Raw genomic sequence first — 19,605 nt, 5'->3', positions numbered from 1 at the left:
CTTTTCCACCAGTGAAGTAGAAATGTATATCATTAAAATGTGAGTAAATAGGAAACCTTTCTAAATCTTAAACCATTCCCATCAGGAGGTGCCCATGTAGAGGAGGTTGTTCAGTCTTTCGTATGAAATGGTGAAAAGAGTAGCAGATGTTAAAAATATATTTTAAAATATTGACAGTTGAAATACAATTAAATTATAATAATGTGTAGGGATGTTTAAAAAGGAAATAGTATGCAAATATGTTTCTGTTTAACAATCTTAAACAATATTAGAAGACACATTATTAAATTCATATATATTCAGGATTAAATTTTTAAAGTTTATTTAATAAAGTAAAAAAGTTTAGGGTACTTATTAGTACTGTGACTGTCACTTACTGAGGACATACATGTATTTGTTGAAATCGTGTATTTTAACTTGGAAAAATATATTGGGGATATAGATTACATTACACCGATTTTTACTCTCTTTTTCTCATTATATAATTTGTTTCTCTAATCACTTATACCAGATACTCTGAGGGGACTTAGAATTATATTGAAGAAAATTGGATCAAATCAAACTTTAATAGCTAATGTAAGTGGCATCTGTATTTAGCGATCCCTAAAGCCATTGAATAGTTATAGGAGAAAAGCTACAGGCAACATGGAGGTAAATCTTCCTTTAAAAAAACAAAAAACAAAAAAAACCCCACAAACCCATATTAATCAGGTGCTTTTTAATATTTAACAAGCATCTATGTTTCCAAGCCAGATTTTTCCCTGCCAAGAACATATACAACACTTTGTGTATGAAATATCTTTAGAATATATTCAAAAACTGACTCTTCCTTGAAGCTTTACTCCTCACTTTCACTGGGCTGCTGTCTCATGGAACTAGTCTCATAGTTTGGATATATCTTCCATCCTTCTTCATGTTTAATGTAATCTAATATAGTTAGCTTTGGGAATGCCTCAATTCCCCTATCTGATTGCAAGCTCCTTTGGCCCTGAAATTGTGTACTTTTTCATGCTGATGTCAGTAATTCCTGGTCAAATATATACACTGGACAGAGTCAAAACATAATAAGGAAAAACAGGGCTAATACCAAGTACTCATAAATTCCCAATGGATGTTTTCTGAGTTCTGAGAGACAATGTTGTAGTGTCCATTAGTAAGCTGTTGAGTAAACCAGCCGTAGCCAAATGTGTAAGCCCGTCAGGGAGCTCAGACAAGGAGTCCTGTGTGTGGTCACTTATGTGGGTGCTGGGGTGGAGGAGCTAAGCAAAGCATCCGCTGGTGTCTAGCAGTGACAAGTTTGACTGTCTAGCAGTGACGAGGTGGCAGGCTTTTATCAAACAATGTCCTAAAGGGGCTCTTTGAACTCTCACAGTGTCCCCCATAGTGCTTTGTGTATACCAGTTGCTAATAAATTAGTGAATAGAGAGCATTTTGTCAAACATGATAATATGTAGAGTTTGAGGCATGTTACAACCTTGATGCAGAGGACTGATTTGTGCATTTAAAAATCAAGAATGTTCAAGACTAATTATCGGAGAACTCGAGTTGGACAAGAGACTGGTTTCCATGGCAGCACAGACAAGGAAGTGGGTCCTGGGAGAGTTAAAACAGTTATGTGCTCCTTTGAGACTTCAGGGTATCGACACATATCATTCTCACAGACTTACTCCTTGGAAACACTGGGGAGAGCTCTCGTTTTCTGTAGTAATTGGTGTATAGATTTTAAGGGAGCAGCAATACAATAATGCCTCCATGCACACAGTAGGTGATGCATCTGAAAAGTATGCGTTTTCTCCGTGTCTGTTATATTGTTAGAGAATTAGCATGTATTTTAAGCATTTGTGTTCACCACGCTAATCCCCACAAATCAAAGAGAAAGCTTTTGAAGCAATAGTGTTCACAAAGAGACTTGGAACCTCCGTGTCTCATTTATTCTAAAGTCTATCCCCTGCACATTCTGTGAATCAGTCTCAGTACTGATGCCTGCTTTAATAACATCAAAACATCACCGCATGCAAAACTACCAATCCAGTGCCCTAAACTGGCAGAGATGTACCAAAAGCAAATGTGGGGACTGTGGAGATTGGGTGGTATGATATCAGTGGTGTAAGGCATGAGCATCTGTACGGGATCACATGCGACTGAAACATTGGTGCTCGGAGTGTTATGTATGATGCTGTGCATCAGTGAGAGACTAACTATATGGGCACATTTCATTATTTACATCGTAGCATTTTAAAGTCAAGAGATAACAGAACATTGAACATGACCTATGGAAGTCCAATTCACAAGTCATAGGAAACAATAATCTAATAGTCCTAAAGGGGCCAAGAAAACATTGTTATCAATGTTTTCTCAAATATATGCTGACCCAAATGACAGGACAGCTTATATCACCAGCCAAATAAAATGGTTCTTCTAAGATTCAGGTCACTGTTTATTTCTTCTATGAAGCCTTTTCTGACCCCGCTTTCCCCACCTGGTAGAATCAATTCAGGGTACTTCAAGAAATACCTCGAATGGACTTGGTTCCACTCTGCCTCCTCCCAGTCTAGCCTGTCATCCCTGGTAAAAAGGGGTCACATCCAGCCTTCTCTTTAATCCCTGGGGTAACTATAGAGTTGGACCTATAAGGTAAACCTACCAGCGGTTTGCTAAACAAATGATTGAGCAAATGAATAAATGAAGGAAAGCTAGAAGTGAGGCTGCTCTAGAGTAACATTGATCAATAAATATCAGCAATACAACTTTTGCTTTTCGGTGGTGCTGGCAGCAAGTCAATTCTTTCGAACCATGGGACTAGAGTGAGTGTGGTGCAGTCGGTGTAAGGACACAGACACGGCAGCAACAGCCAGCAGAGCCCTGGCAAGATGCAAGAAAGCAAGGAGCTGTCTGCAGAAAACTATTAACAACCAAGAATCAGGAGATGACAGACAGATCATCAGAAAAGATCATCTGAGACTGCCACACATAATCACATTAGGATCAGACAGTTAGAATTAGAACTGGGTCAGAAGATGACAACTTTCTTACAATGAATGCATAATTGAGAGAAGGACCTAGCCATCTGCCTGGTGAACTGGATCCAAATGCCTGTATTAAGAGTAACTGAGGGTATAGATGACATTATAAATTTAGTCATAGGCACTAGGACTATTTTAATAACACTAAAACATTTGTAGATAGCTATGTAGGTTTTCTACACCTACATGTACCATGCAAATATTTTGATCATAACCATCTCTCTAGAATGTTTAGATCAAGTTTTTTTCTTGTACTCTCCTTTGCCATTAGTCCATCTTAAATTAAAAACAAATGATCCCCTCCACCCTTCGCTCAAAAAAAAAAAAAAAAAAAGTTCAAATGGATTTAGGCTTTCTCCAGAGTAAGTGTATCTGGCTGGACCTCCAGAGGTCTCAACATGTAGCATTACTCTGTTGCAATCAACTGTAGTCCAGAGTTGTGAAGGCCTCAGCTGTAAAGGTCTATGCACGTGACACATGGTCTTGCCAGTGAATACATCAGGCCTAATCAAATCATGGAATATGGAATTATGTAGATCAAAAAACACAAGACTGGTTATAGGTAACCAGCATACCCATATTGACTTACAATGAAAAGTAGCTACCAAGGGGACCAAGTTCTAATTTCCTTCAGCAGCCCAATTTATCTATGTCAACAAGCTATGTGTTAGCCAGATTTATGAAAAGAGGTTGGTGGAAATAGGCTCAGAACAAGGTAATTGTGTTATTTGATCTGATTGTTTAATGTCGTTAGGTTTTATAAAGACGGCATTGTGTAGAGTTAGAGAATGCTGGCTTATGCTTATGAAGGAGGTATAGTGGATGGTGCAGAGTATGGGATCTGGAGCCAGTCGGCCTGGGTACAAAGCCAGGTCCTCCACTTAATATGTAACCTTGCACAAGATGCCTGGTGTTTCGATTGCTATGGGTGCATAACAAATACCCCAAAACTTCATGGCACAGGACTCTATGTGTCAGAAATTTGGACAGGACATAGCAGGGCCAGCTTGTCTCTCCTCACACATTCTAAACCATCATCTGGATGACTTGAAGACTAAGCATTGGAATCATCTTCAGATGACTCATTTACTCACAGTTGGTGCTGTTATCTGAGACCTGAGCTAGGGTTGTTTACTGGAACACCTACAACACCAATAACCTCTCCATGTGGCCTGGATTCCTCACAACATAGTGGCTGGTCCAAGTGTAAATGTCCCCAGAGAGAGAGCCAGGCAGAAACTGTATGCTTTTTTTTTTTTTTAATAGCTTTTTAAATAAACTAGCTCTTTTAAATAAACTAGCTTGGGAAATCACACAGCATCATTTCCACCATACTCTGTTGGCTGGAGAAGCCACAGGTCTCCCCAGGTTCAAGGGAAGGAGATATAGACTGTGCTTCTTGATAGGGAGTGACAGGTTCTGGAAGAACATGTGTGAATGAAAATATTTCTGTGGCCATTTTTGGAAAATACAAGTTGCCTCACCTGACTTCTCATTGGCTTTCCTTCCCTGTCTGTAATTATAATAACTAGGACAGTAGCCATTCCATTATGTGTGGAATGCATAAGTTAACATTCAAATTCAGCCTTATTTCTAAGTTCTTGTCTATGTATCACAAGGTGAAACATAAATAGATGATATATGCTCTATATTTGTCCAAAAAGAACTCATTTCTCATTATAATTCCCTATTCCCCACTTACCCAGTGGGAGAGGGAAAGGAGAAGGGGAAGAGTGAGAAAAAGAAGCTGTAAATGGAGAAAGTGGAGGGAAAATCCTAGATGAAATATATGGCTTAAAGAATGATAAAGGCCAAGTGGAAAAAAAAAGGAAAACTACTATTTTGATATCTTGGGGTCGCAATCTGCCTTCATTTTTCAGCATTTTTGGTGACAGAAGAGGCCAGGTCTTGCTTTTAGCAATGGTTTCTCATTACTTTTAGGATCATAGGCTAATTAGGTAATTCAAAAAAAAAACCACTGTGTACAGTTTCAAGGGATTCACGTGCCTTGTGAAAATCAACGATGCACCGAGAGAAAGAGCTCTTGCTCAGTCTGGACGGTGCGGTATATCCTTAGAATAATGTTCAAATACTCAATTTAAAAACATATTGTGTGAATTCTTTTTATATACATCCTTAAAATCTTCACCTCTGAAGTAGTATAGTATCAAATAATACAAATAAATGTGCATGATTGTAATATCATCAATAAGTTATTCCATGGAAGTGGGCCAATAAAATGTGTAGTTCTAAAGTGATAAATGCATGCATTTCCTAACTGTTTATTCTGTGTATTCATTCATTCATTTACTAAAAACTTGTGTACCCACTAATGTCAGCTCTGCTTTACCTGCTTACAGGTAAACAAAATGATGGTGTCAGCCCTCATGGAATTTATAAGTAATTTTTGTTCACCCTTTATAAACATAATCTTTATTTCCTAATAAAATGTTGGCGTAATAAGCTGAATATACCCCCAGACATCAAAGTTTAACAAATAATTTGAGATAACAGAGAACAAACCCTCCTCAAGCTAAGTATTTTCCTTACTAAATTCTAGGCAACATGGAAACTATTAACAGACATTCAACCTCTCTTCTCTTTATCAGTCCATACTCCCAATGTTTCATCATCTTAATAATCATTAATAATGGGAATTGAATACATACCAATAAATCTGGCTTTGAGAAAGTGTTTATTGAGACCTTTGGGGTGAGTTTAATGCATATGGAAAACACAAAAAAATGCAAAAGATTATAAATTCTATACTCTAATTATATATTTCTATGATTTTTAAATATAAATCTTTCTCGTAAGACCACAAATTCTTGAGGTTCACCATTACATCTTTTTTTTTTTTTTTTAAGTATTTATTTATTTATTTATGGCTGTGTTGGGTCTTCGTTTCTGTGCGAGGGCTTTCTCTAGTTGTGGCAAGCGGGGACCACTCTTCACCGCGGTGCGCGGGCCTCTCACTATCGCGGCCTCTCTTGTTGCGGAGCACAGGCTCCAGATGCGCAGGCTCAGTAATTGTGGCTCATGGGCCCAGCTGCTCCGCGGCACGTGGGATCTTCCCAGACCAGTGCTCGAACCCGTGTCCCCTGCATTGGCAGGCAGACTCTCAACCACTGCGCCACCAGGGAAGCCCCACCATTACATCTTAAATCTTGGCATACAGTAGTTACTAAATTGAAAGTTTTGAATAAGCAAAAGGATGAAAATGAGAATGAATGAATGAATAAAATAATATTGTAAATCAACTCAGAGTGCAGTTATTTTAACCTATAGAGATTACAATCAAATTTTTCTTTAATGGTTTTAGAAACAAACTTTTTGTTTAAGTTTGCGTTTAGTCAAGACCTTAAGTAGAAAGACTCTACTGATAAGATTTAGCTGGATTGAATTTAAAAGCATGCAAAAGCCATCTACTTCTGTTATTAGTTCCTTCTTTCTTCTCACCCTTTTATTATATTGCCAACTCCAACTTTTGTGCCTTTATTTAATATCTTCTACTGCTTGCTGTTCAACTCCAGTAGTGGTAGCATTATTTCACCTGGACACATATCCACCAATAATTATCATTCACTCTTTGTTTCATTTGCATGTTATAATACCATTGGTTAAAATTAAACCAGTCAGAGTTGTGAGGTGAAACCACAGTTAAACATAAAAAAAATCAGCAGAATACATTATTTAAAATTAAGAAACTTAAACTTCGTTGCACATCTGAAGGTCACTGACTTTCAGGAATAGGTAGTGAATTGGTAAATCCTTCTATACATTCATTACTGAGAAATGATAATGTAAAGTATCATGACTGATGTAACAATGTTTTGAAGATTCATTGGCCTAAATACACAGTTCAGTTTCTTGGTATCTACTCTAATCATGGCATATAAAACAGTAACAACTGGTGTCATACAGAAATTGAAAATATAGGTTTTTGGAAATAAAACTGTACAGTACACAATGAGCGAAGCATAAAGTACGAAATATATCCCCAATTAAGTTCCATTAAATAAGTTTAAAACAAATTCCACAACTTTTGTAGCACTCCTCTCAAATTCAACATTTAAATAGCCATCTGGGTCTTGAAAGAAATGTAATTGAGAAGTAGACTGTCTCAGGTATCAGAATGTGCTTAAGTCAAACAACAAACAAAAAAACTCAAAATGATTTCTTCTCATGCCTCCTTTAGAACATGTATCAAAGTTCAAGTTAATCACTTGAGGATTAGATTTTTGTATTAGCATTAAGATATCAAAAAGAATTGTTACCATCTTTTCAAAGGTATCTCCGCCAAAGAAAAGTATTCATAGACACTTTGTCCTCCTACCAAAAGATAATTCTGTGATTTTAAGCAAGTTTATTAGATAGAAGTTTCTAAAGTTTTAAATTATTGTGCCAGAATTAGGACAAGGACACTTAAAATGGTTTTCAGTTCATCATTTTGGCTGTTTGAAGAACACCTGTGACATAGTATTAATCCTTAGGGATCAATATGGATACCAGGCTTTCATGAGAAATATGTTTGTTGACCTTAATAAATCTTCTTCAAGTGTGTAAATAGAGAAATATTTGTACAGGCAATTTTCTGCTGAATTACATTTCCTCCATGCGCATTCTCATACTGTGATATAGTTTTTAACAACTTATACTAAAGGTTTGATGTGATAGCAGTTTTCCCAAAGAGACATTTTTAACTGCTTCACAATGGTTATTTTTATATCTAGTTATTTAATCATCATTATCATTGTCATGATTAATCTGCATTTATATGTTTTGAAAACTTTCTGCTACTATAAATAATGTTGTAACAAATAAAGCTTTTTGATTAGGATAAATTTCCATAACATGAATTACTAGATTAACAGGTTTGAAAATATTTAAGGCTGTTGATAAATTCCATATTTTTTGAAGCAGCCAAAGAAAATTTTCTGTGCTAGAAATGTAAAAAGAATCAGCAACTAAACTGAATCACACCTCTAACTTAAAATGAAAGGCAGCCCCTAATTTGCGAGTGGGTAATGTTGGCAAAAGTTACATTCTGAGGGGTTTGTATTAGATTTGACATATATATATATATATTTAGTCATGGGGAGTGTTGTAAAGTTCTCAGCTGCTCACAGAGCAGATTTAGCTTTGAATATAGCTAAAGTATACTAGTAACAAATAATGGCTTTCTCTGGGTGCTTCTAAACGTTGAGTTCCTTGCTCCTCATCTTTTTTACTCTTTACTTCTCTGTGTTTTGAATGTTTTCTGTGAGTGCCACCACTCTGAACCTCTTGGAAATAGGATTCTAAGCTTCCAGATGTCTTCTGTCTACTTGAGCACTGGGGCTTGAGAAAACGAAAAGGGGTGGGAAATTGGAGGAAGCCTTCTGGGATGCTGAGTGAAGCCTCCAGGACTGGGTGCTTCCCAAAGCATTGTGGAGGGAGGCCTGGGAAAGAAGGAGAACAAAAGTCAGACAGACTCTGATGAATCCATGTTCAAAAGAATAATAATAATAAATAAAAAGACCACTTGCATCAAGAAAGAAAATTATTAAATCCAAGGAGGATATTAGTGTCAAGGGAAGCATCTTTTTGGTTTTATTTTTCTACAATATATAATGTAATGCTTTTAGATAATTCAAATGTAAAAATTCAAACATAAATTAAAATGATTTAATTAAATACATGTATATATTTATCTTCTAGAAAATACAAGATGATTCACTAGAAGAAAATCTACATTTAGCTCAAGAGTATCAGAAATTACAGAATGCATTCTTAACAGTAAAGGACAACTATTTCAACCAATATGAAAAACAGCTATCACTTGATGGTTCGATTCGAGATAAGAAACAGGTAGGTTTTTCATATTTTTCTAAAATAATGATTTACTTGACATATGTACCACAAAAAGTAACAAGTAGTCAGTCACGGGGTCTCCAGTCTTATGGTGGTGTTTTATATGCCACCAAATGGCATGTTTTCGTTTTGTAAAGTTTTGTTTTATATTTTTATCAACATTCTGAAGTTGAATTTTGAAAGAATATTTGAGAAATGAAAAAGCATACTTTCTAATCCACAATTTTATACTAATTTGCTTTTAATTATTGTGACCTGAACTACCAGATATTTGTAATGCACAGATTTAAATATATTATCATATATTTCAAATTTCAGTTCCATATGTAGGTAACTTTCCATGATATACCTTTAATTCTTCCTCATGATGTGTGGGCTCCATATTTTGGTTCCTATTTTCTTATTAAATATGAGGCTTAATTAGAAACTTGGAGAAACTTGACCTCTCTGGTTTCTGGAAATCACCAGAAATTCTAAAATATTTTGTAAAATCTATAATACTAAAAGTGGAAAAGGAAAACACACAATATGCCCACAAATCCAAAAGCAAACAGAAAAGCCCATTCTTAGAGTGTTAAGATACAGCCACTTCCTCTATATTCTTCTCCAGTTACTCATTGACAAGAAAAGTTATTTTCCTTTGAATCTTTGTTTCTTCCCAGAATTTACATTTCAAAAACTAGAGGCACGATTAATTTTTAACAATTCACCTAGCTGTAAAAACCAGTAGATTGCTAATGAATCCTTTCTCCTGTTGTCACCGAGATTACTACACTATCAATTAGTAGCTTAAAACTTAAGTACTATATTTACTATTATGGAATATTGGGAAGACAGAAGGCCAGGATTTGAGTGTAAGCTCTACCAATTACTAGCTCAGTGATCTTGGCAAGTTATTTACCCTTTACGACCTCAGTTTTCTCATCGGTAAAGTGAAATTTACCTCAGAGGAAAATTTTGATTAAGAATAAAAAAGAGACCAACTGCCATAGTTACTTTGAAAATAAAATTACTATGCAACTGTGAGTAACTATTACATTACATTCATCTACTATGCTGCTTATAAACACCCTTTGTTTCCCATCCATCTACTCTCACGCAACTTAAAGCTTCCAAATGTATTGGGAGAGAGAGTGTGTATTTTTCTCTTAAAAATTTGTATTGAAGTAGTAGCAAGATGAAGGTAGATCAAGAAATAAGTGTGTTTGGGAAAGAATTAAGAATACAACTATATGCCAAAATTTTAGTGTCCTCAAACCATTGTGCAGGATTCGAAGAAAGGATATCAGTGTATCCATGGAGGTTTTGCCAATCACTTCACGCATTTGACATTGTTATTGAGTTTAAACATATTTCATTTGTTGCTGATAATTGAGGAGGATAAAAGAATCAATGGCTATACTGTATTCCCTTTTCTAACCAGGAGGGAAACAAAAATAAGTTTTTATCTATAGTTGTTATCAGTTTGTATAGAATCCTTTGGTGGCAAATGACAAATAAATTAGATAGCTGCCTAACTAGTGAAGAATTCATGCCTTTAAGAAAGATCCCTAAACATAGTATTTCCATAGTAAGAACCAAGTTGTCTTGATGTCATTTTTGGAATTAAAGCACATCCTGATTCAAGATCCAAGGAGTGAGACCCTGGTATGAACAGACAGTAGAGCATGCTAAGAGACTGGGTTTATGTTTGTGATGATCCCTCAAACGAATCACTTTTAGCACACCTGTTTCAGGGAAACTTTCAAAGATTTATTTGTACTTCCAAACATTTTTCATTTCCATTCTTCAGCGATGGAGATCATTAAGTGCAGGCTGCCCTTGTCGGTGTCATGTAGGATCAATTTGCTGCAGTGGACAGAGAGGCCTTATTGATGCTGTTAAATCTGTCAGTGAGAAATCATATGTCATTAGCGTCTAATGCACTGCTTACAGGATGGAATTCGGCCATGAAAACCGAGAAAACCCTTTAATATTTTAGTCCATTCTCTTGATAGTGCAGCATTTCCCTTGACCAGTTTAGTTTTGGGTACACAGAAGCGCTGCTCAACCTCTGATTCCCTTGTTGAATTTTCTTGTCAGATAAAATGGAATTTTTTGTATCTCTTTGCTGGTTTAGAATAATTTCATTGACTCTGAACATACGTGCCATTTGGCAGGGTAAATAATTATATTTTACTTACCATGCTTCTTAGGGAATATTATTCTTTTTACGCAAATTATGCACTTTTCTACTTCTCAGTATTTTTAGACCGAGAGTAGCAAAGAAAGCTTAATGGAAGAGTAAAACAAATTAAGTACAAAAAATAATGTCCCCTTCCTTACCACAAATTTATATACAGGTGGCTCAAATTTTAGAATGTTATAGTATTACTTTTGGTGATAGAATTATGTCTGCTTCTTTTGCACATGTTTCTTGACACTTTCCTGTATGTTTTCTTTTTTTAATTTTACCCTTTAAAAATCAGAAACAAACAAAAACAATTATGCAAAATTCTTATTAGCCATGTTCATGGGTTATGATAGAACAGAATTTAGTCTAAAACTTCTCAGATCTCGAAATTTAAAATCACACTAAAGATGAATGAAGGAAAAATAACCAAAAAACAGGTTGTATTTCTATGTGAAAATGGACATTTTCGTCATTTTCGTTGAAAGATTTCAGATATATTTTTCATATATTCTTTTTTTTAAAAAAACATGAATATGTCAATAAAATTACCATGTGTTTGTTTTAATTGCTATCTCAAGTTCTTCAGGCCTGCAAAGAAAGGTAAGCTAAGCAAGCGTGCAAATGTTGATGGTTCTGTTGGCTGAAAACAAGATCTGTTCCAAAACTGGTTAAAATTTATTTTAGTTCTTTTATAAACCACTTATAAAGCTTAACCTTTGCCCTACTCCAATTCTCAGTGCTTTCACACTAAGGGAATACAGATTATGATAGAATCAGTCAGTGCTTAACAAGCACTTACGTGGACAGGTATCTGTGCCATGCAATTTGCAAACATTATCTTTGAAATGTCCCTCAGTAATCCTAGAAATTTTTCTATTATTATCATTATTATCATCATCTCCTATATAAGATATAGAACTGAGATTGAGTGTGTCACATGGTAACCTGAGTAGAGGAAGACTTACTGAGATGGAAATAAAACTCAGAATTTTCCTACATCCAACCATTTCATAACCATGACACTACCTCTCTACTATAACATTACTGAACAATTCTATACATGTCTCATTGGGTTTAAAAGCATGTAAAAGCCACATAAAGTATGCATTATGTCTCTAGTGTCCAACTGAAACAGATTATTTGATTCACTAATTGCTTTTGTAACTTCATCACATTGAAGCCACTTTTTCAATGATGATTTTCCAATGAGGAAAGGACTGCCTACTTAATTAGAAGCTATTTAATTTCCATAAATATTATAGATAGGTTTCACAACTCTTAAATTGTAAAACCTTTGGACTAGGAGTGCCTTTAGAAATTTTACCCATCTCTTTAGAAGACTGTGTTACAGATGAGGAACCTTAGGGCCTGAGTGGCTCAGGGATTTAATACATATACAGTTAATTAGAAGAAAAGTTGGCCTAGGACACAGTTGCCTTAACTTAGGTTCAAATGTTGTCTCCAAGAGACTATAGATGAGCATGTGCTGTGATATTTTTCCAAGGTTTGAAGGGACCAGTAGCTGAGAAGTAATGAGTAACTGCCATGGATATGCTCAGATTGGAGTATCACCTTTTAGTGACCTGATCTTGTGAAGGAGTCATGTAGGGACATGAATCAGAGGACTACTCTGGAGCTCTAAGGGGTGATTCTGGACCTCACAGAATTCAAACACTTCATCCATTCAATTATTCAAAATAAATGATTAATCATCCACTGTACTGACAAAGATACAATAAACGGCACAGGAATATACCACCTCATCTCAGCTTCCATGCTAACTGCTGTAATCCCCAGAGTCCAAGGGATTCTTTCCTAGAATAGACCATAGAATCAAAGCCCAACAACATCCTCTCTTCACCCAGCCAAAGGACAAATCATGAATCTTTGCTCTTTAATCTATATCACTTCAGCCTCAATGGACAGTTTCCATCATAAATTCTCAAAAATATTGTATCATTCAGAGATCTCATTAGCATATTTTCTCTTTCCTCTTTCAGTTTTCAAACGTGGGTTTCCTCTAAAACTCACTTTACATTGATTGGGTGAGAAGTCAAAGTCAATTCTAGCAGTGAAAAAAATTATTTTCCTAAAGAAAATGTGAAAGCTGTTTTAGTTCTCATTTTTATAAGTATTTCATATTGCTTATTATCTTGCATGTATTAAAAATAGGCTTTGAGTGGTGATTTTTATGTGCTTGTTTCAAAGTCGATAGAAATTCATTTCTTTGAAAGGAAAACTGTAATTTTTAAATAATTTTTGCCTACAACAGGTATGTAATGACTTTGTCAGTATTTCTTCCTCCCTCTCTTAGGACACAGGTATATGAGCATGTGCGCACACACATACACACACACACTTGTTCTAAAGGAGTTACCACACTTCATAGACTAATGATCTTGAATTACATTCCTACTGTCCCTTTCTCTAAAGAACTCTCAAGAGACCTCTGATCCCTGAGAATGGAATAGACCACTCGTCATTTTTGTTTTATCCTAATGAATCTCCCTTTTGCTGTCCAAACTCCATGATAAAAACACCAAAAACTAAGTATATATTTCCAGATAATACTTTAGAAAAGTCAGCTTGGCTTAAATCAATCTAATTCTTCAGTCTAATGCCAGTTTTCAGTGAATTGTAGATTTATGTATCTTTTATGCAATTTTGAGAAGATGATCTTCTGGTAGAGTTATATGACAATAAATAGCTTTTTAATGATAGCAACACCTTGAACTTGATTTATTGAGTGTGATGGGATCCCTGATATACCAAAGACACTCAAGGTAAAATTTTGTATACATATATATATATATATGAGATGCCTCCCCTTGGAACACCAACAGGTTTTGGCACACCATCAACAGTGGGGACCTATCAAGAATAAATCAGGCTGCTTAGAAAATCACAAAGGTTTGAGAGACAACCAGGAGCCTAGGGCAAGTTTTAATGATAAGTTTCAACTACACAAGGCCACTCCTTCAAAACCGGGAGAGGTAATACATAGAAAGTGTTTTGCCTAATACATAGGAAAAAACACAGAGAGTCAAGCACAGTGAGAAAGGAAAGGAATATGTTCCAAATCAAAAAACAAGATAAAGCCTTGGGAAAGACCTTAATGAAACAGAAGTAATTTTCTTTTCCTGGTAAAGAATTCAAAATAATGGTCATAAAGGTGCTCACCAAACTCATGAGAAGAATGGATGAACACAGTGAGAACTGCAACAAGAGAAAATATAAGAAAGTACTGAAGAGAAGTCACAGAGCTGTAGAATATGATAAATGAACTGAAAAATACTCTAAAGGGGTTTAACAGCAGACCAGAAGAAGCAGCAGAAAAGATCAGGATCTGAAAGACAGGGCACTGGACCTCACCCAAACAGAGCAGCAAAAAGAAAAGAGTTTTAAAAAGTGAGACTAGTTGAAGGGACTGATGGGACAACATCAAGCACAATAACATTCACATTAGAAAGGTTCCAGAAGGAGAAAAAAGAGAAAGGGGCAGACAATATATTTGAAGCAATAGTAGCTGAAAACTTTTCTAACCTGCAAAAGGAAATAGACATCCAGGTTCAGGAATCCCAGAGAGTTCAAAATAAGGTGAACTCAAAGAGACCAAGACACATTATAATTAAAATGGCAAATGTTAAAGAGAGAATTTTAAAAGCAATGAGAGAAAAACAACTTGTTGCCTACAAAGAAAAACCCCCTAAGACTATCAGCACATTTTTCAGCAGAAACTTTGCAGGCCAGAAGGGAGTGAAACAATATATTCAAAGTACTGAAAGGAAAAAACTTCCAAAGAAGAATACACTACCCCAGCAAAACTATCATGAAGGAGAGATAAAGAGATTTCCAGACAACTTAAAGCTAAAGGATTGCATCACCACTAAATCAGCCTTACAAGAAATGTTAAAAGGTACTTCATAAGCTGAAAATAAATGGCACTAATTAATAACAAGAAAACATGAAAGCAAAAATCTCACTGGTAAAGGTAAATATATAGTAAAGGTAGTGAATTAATCATTAATAAAGCTAGCATAAAGGTTTAAAGACAAAAATAGTAAAGTTAACTAAAACTATAATAATTAGTTAAGGGATATATAAAATAAAAGTTGTAAAATGTGTCATCAAAACTATAAAACTGGGGGGAGTAAAAATGTAGAGTTTTGGAATGAATTCAATTTTAACTTGCTACCAGCTTAAAATAGACTATTGTATACATAGTATGTTATATGTGAACTCATGGTAACCACAAAGCGTAAACCCATAGCAGATACCCAAAAGAAAATGAGAAAGGAATCTAAACATAAGACTGAAGAAAGTCATTAACCACCAGGAAACAGAGCAGCAGAAGAAAAACGGAACAGAGAGGAACTACAAAAACAGCCAGAAAACAGTTAACAAAATGGCAAAGTGCAAACCTATCAATAATTGCTCTAAATGTAAATGGACTAAATTCTCCAATCAAAAGACATAGAGTGGCTAAATGGTTACAAAATAAAAACAAGACTCATCTTTATGCTACCTAGAAGAAACTCACTTCAGATATAAGGACACACACAGACTGAAAGTGAAGAGATGGAGAAAGATTTTCTGTGCAAAATAGAAATGAAAGGAAAGCTGGTGTAGTTATACTCATATCAGGCAAAATAAACTTTAAAACAAAGACTGTAATAAAAGACAAAAAAGGGCATTACATAATGATAAAAGGGTCAACCCAACAAGAAGATGTAACATTTGTAAATATGCACCCAACATAGGAAGACCAAAATATATAAAGCAAATATTAACAGACCTAAAGGGAGAAGTGGACAGCAATACAATAATCATAGAAGACTTTAACACCACACTTACATCAATGGACAGATCATCAGAAAATCTGTTAAGAAAACATCAGACTTAAATGACACATTAGACAAGATAGACTTAATGGATATATAAAGAACATTCCATCCAAAAGTACCAGAATACACATTCTTCTCAAGTGCACATGTAACATTCTCTAGGATAGATCATATGTTAGGCCACAAAATAAGTCTCAATAAATTTAAGGCTGAAATCATATGAAGCATCTCTTCCAACCACAATGGTATAAAACTAGAAATCAATTACAATAAAAAAGTGGAAAACACCAATATGCTATTGAACAACTTTTGGGTCAACAAAGAAATAAAAGGAAAAAATTTAAAAACACCTAGAGACAAACGAAAATGGAAATATAACATACCAAAATATGGGATGTAGCAAAAGTGGTTGTAAGAGGGAAATTCATAGCAATACAAGCCTACCTCAAGAAATAAGAAAAATTTCAAGTAAACAGTCTAACTTTACACTTAAAGGAATAGAAGAAGAAGAACAAGTGAAGCCCAAAGTTAGTAGAAGGAAGGAAATAATAAAGATTGGAGTGGAAATAAATAAAATAGGGACTAAAATGACAGTAGAAAAGATCAATGAAACTAAGAGCTGGTTCTTTGAAAAGGTTAAATAAATTGACAAACCTTTAGCTAGACTCATGAAATAAAAAAGAGAGAGGCTCAAATAAATAAAATCAGAAATAAAACAGTACAAGTTACAATTGATACTGCAGAAATATAAAGGATCACAAGAGACTACTATGAACAGTTATACACCAACAAATTGGACAACATAGAAGAAATGGATAAATTCTTAGAATCATAAAATTTTCCAAGACTGAATCAGGAAGAAATAGAAAAATCTAAATAGACCAATTATGAGTAAGGAGATTGAATCAGTAATCAAAACCCTCCCAACAACAACAACAAAAAATCCAGGACCAGACAGCTTCACTAGTGAATTCTACCAAACATTCAAAGAAGATTTAATACCTATTCTCAAACTCTTCCCAAAGGAGGGAATGCTGCCATACTCATTTTATGAGGCCCGGCACCCCAATACCAAAATCACACAAAAAAGAAAATTACAGGCTAATATCACTGATGATCATAGATGCAAAAATCCTCAACAAAATATTAGCAAACTGAATTCAGTAATACATTAAAAGGATTATACACCATGTTCATGTGCAATTTGTTCCAGGGATGCAGGATAGTTCAGCATCCAAAATCAATCAACATGATACACCACATTAACAAAATGAAGGACAAAAATTATATGATCATCTCAATAGATGCAAAAAAAGCATTTGACAAAATTCAACATACATTTATGGTAAAAAAAAATTCAACAAAGTGGGCATAGAAAGAATGTATCTCAACATAATAAAAGCCATGCTTGGCAGTCTCACACGTAACATCATACTCAATAGTGAAAAGCTGAAAACTTTCCCTCTAAGATTGGCAACAAGACAAGGATGCCCACTCTCACCCCTTTTATTCAACATAGTTTTGGAAGTCCTTGCCAGAACAATTAGGCAAGAATGAATGAGTGATGAATACATGAATGACTAGATAGATAGATAGCATCAAATTGGAAAGGTAGATGTAAAACTGTCATTATTTATGGGTGACATGTTTTTGTATATAGAAATCCCTCACAGCTCCACCAAAAAATATGTTAAAACTAGTAAACAAATTCAGTAAAGTGGCAGAGTATAAAATAAGAAAGAGAAATTAAGAAAATCCCATTTACAGTTGTATCAAAAAGAATAAAATATCTAGGAATAAATTTAATCAAGGAGATGAAAGACCTATACACTGAAAACTATGTCATTGATGAAAGAAATTGAGGAAGATGCAAAGAAATGAAAAGATACTCCATGCTCATGGATTGGAAGAATTAATATTGTTAAAATGTTCATATTACCCAAAGCAATATACAGATTCAAAGCAATCCCTATCAAAATTCTAATGGCATTTTTCACAGAAATAGAACAAGCAATCCTAAAATTTGTATGGAAACACAAAAGACACTGTGTAGCCACAACAATCTTGAGTAAGGAAAACAAATTTGGAGGCATCATGTTCTGTGACTTCAAACTCTATTACAAAGCTATATTAATCAAAACAGTATGGCATTTGCATAAAATAGACACATTGATCAACGGAACAGAATAGAGAACTCAGAAATTAACCCACTCACATATATTTAAGGAGCCAAGAATGTACAATGGGGGAAGGATGGTCTTTTAAATAAGTGGTGTTGGGAAAACTGGACAGCCACATGCCAAAGAACGAAACTAGACCACTGTCTTACATTTACACAAAAATTAACTTGGAGTGAGTTAGACTTGAATGTATGACCTGACACCATAATACTCCTACAAGAAAACATTGGCAGTAAGCTATGTGACATTGGTCTTGGTGATGAAGTTTTGGCTTTCACTCCAAAAGCAAAGTCAACAAAAGCAAAAATAAGCAATGGGGTTACATCAGACTAAAACTCTTCTGCACAACAAAGGAAACCATCAACAAAATGAAAAGACAACCTACTGAATGAGAGAAAATATTTGCACATATATCCTGTAAGGGATTAATATCTAAAATATATAAAGAATTCATAAAACTCAATAGCAAAAAAGACAAACAATTTGATTTAAAAATGGGCAGAGGATCTGAATGAACATTTTTCCAAAGAAGACATACTGATGCCCAACAGTCACATGAAATGATGCTTATCATCACTAATATCAGGAAAATGCAGATCAAAACCACAATGAGATATCACCTCACACCTGTTAGACTGGCTTTTATTGAAAAGATAAGAAGTAACAAGTGTTGGCAAAGATGTGGAGAAAAGGGAACCCTCATGCACTGTTGATAGGAATGTAAATTGGTGCATCCACTATGGAAAACAGTATGGAGGTTTCTCAAAAAATTAAAAATAGAGCTGCTGTATGATCCAGAAATTCCACTTCTGGGTATTTATCCAAAGAAAACGAAAACACTAATTTGAAAAGATACATGCACCCCTATCTGCATAGCAGCATTATTTACAATAGCCAACATATGGAAACAACATAAGTGTCCATTGATGGATGAATGGATAAAGAAGATATGGTATATACACACAATTAAATACTACTCAGCCATAGAAGAGAATGAAATCTTGCCATTTGTAACAACATGTATGGACCTTGAGAGAATTACTCTAAGTGAAAGAAGTCAGACAGAGAAATATAAATACCACATGATTTCACTTATATTTGAAACCTAAAAAACAAAGCAAACTAAACAAAACCAAAATCATAGATACAGAGAACAGAATGTTTGTTGCCAGAGGGGAGGGGATTTGGTGAGTTGGTGAAACAGGTGAAAGACATCAAGAGGTACAAACATCCAGTTACAAATAAGTCATGGGGCATGTAATGAGCAGCATAGTGACTATAATCAATAATATTGTAGAGCATACTTGAAAGTTGCATGAGAGTAAATCCTAAAAGCTAACTTTGTATGGTGCTAGATGGCAACTAGACTTACTGAGCTGATCATTTTGCAATGTATGCAAATATCAAATGTTGTACACCTGAAGTGAATATGATATTATACGTCAGTTATACCTCAAATTTTAAAAAAGAGTAACTATTGAAAAATATTGTGGACATATAGACATTAAAAATATTTCCCTTTGTCAGCTGAA

At 34.9% G+C, this 19,605-nt stretch overlaps 1 protein-coding gene across 1 annotated transcript in view; it reads left to right on the top strand.

Moving 5' to 3' along the window:
* Positions 1 to 19,605, top strand: part of CCDC178 (coiled-coil domain containing 178) — a 365,246-nt gene that overhangs the window by 225,802 nt on the left and 119,839 nt on the right. The window contains exon 18 of the mRNA XM_036874296.1: positions 8,724 to 8,873. Coding sequence (XP_036730191.1) covers positions 8,724 to 8,873 — 150 coding nt within the window. The remainder of the gene's footprint in view (positions 1 to 8,723; positions 8,874 to 19,605) is intronic.

The sequence above is a fragment of the Balaenoptera musculus genome, chromosome 14 (genome assembly GCF_009873245.2).
Source record: "Balaenoptera musculus isolate JJ_BM4_2016_0621 chromosome 14, mBalMus1.pri.v3, whole genome shotgun sequence".
Lineage (NCBI taxonomy): Eukaryota > Metazoa > Chordata > Mammalia > Artiodactyla > Balaenopteridae > Balaenoptera > Balaenoptera musculus.
The sequence above is the reverse complement of the archived record's forward strand: the minus strand, read 5'-3'. Positions and strand labels throughout refer to the sequence as shown.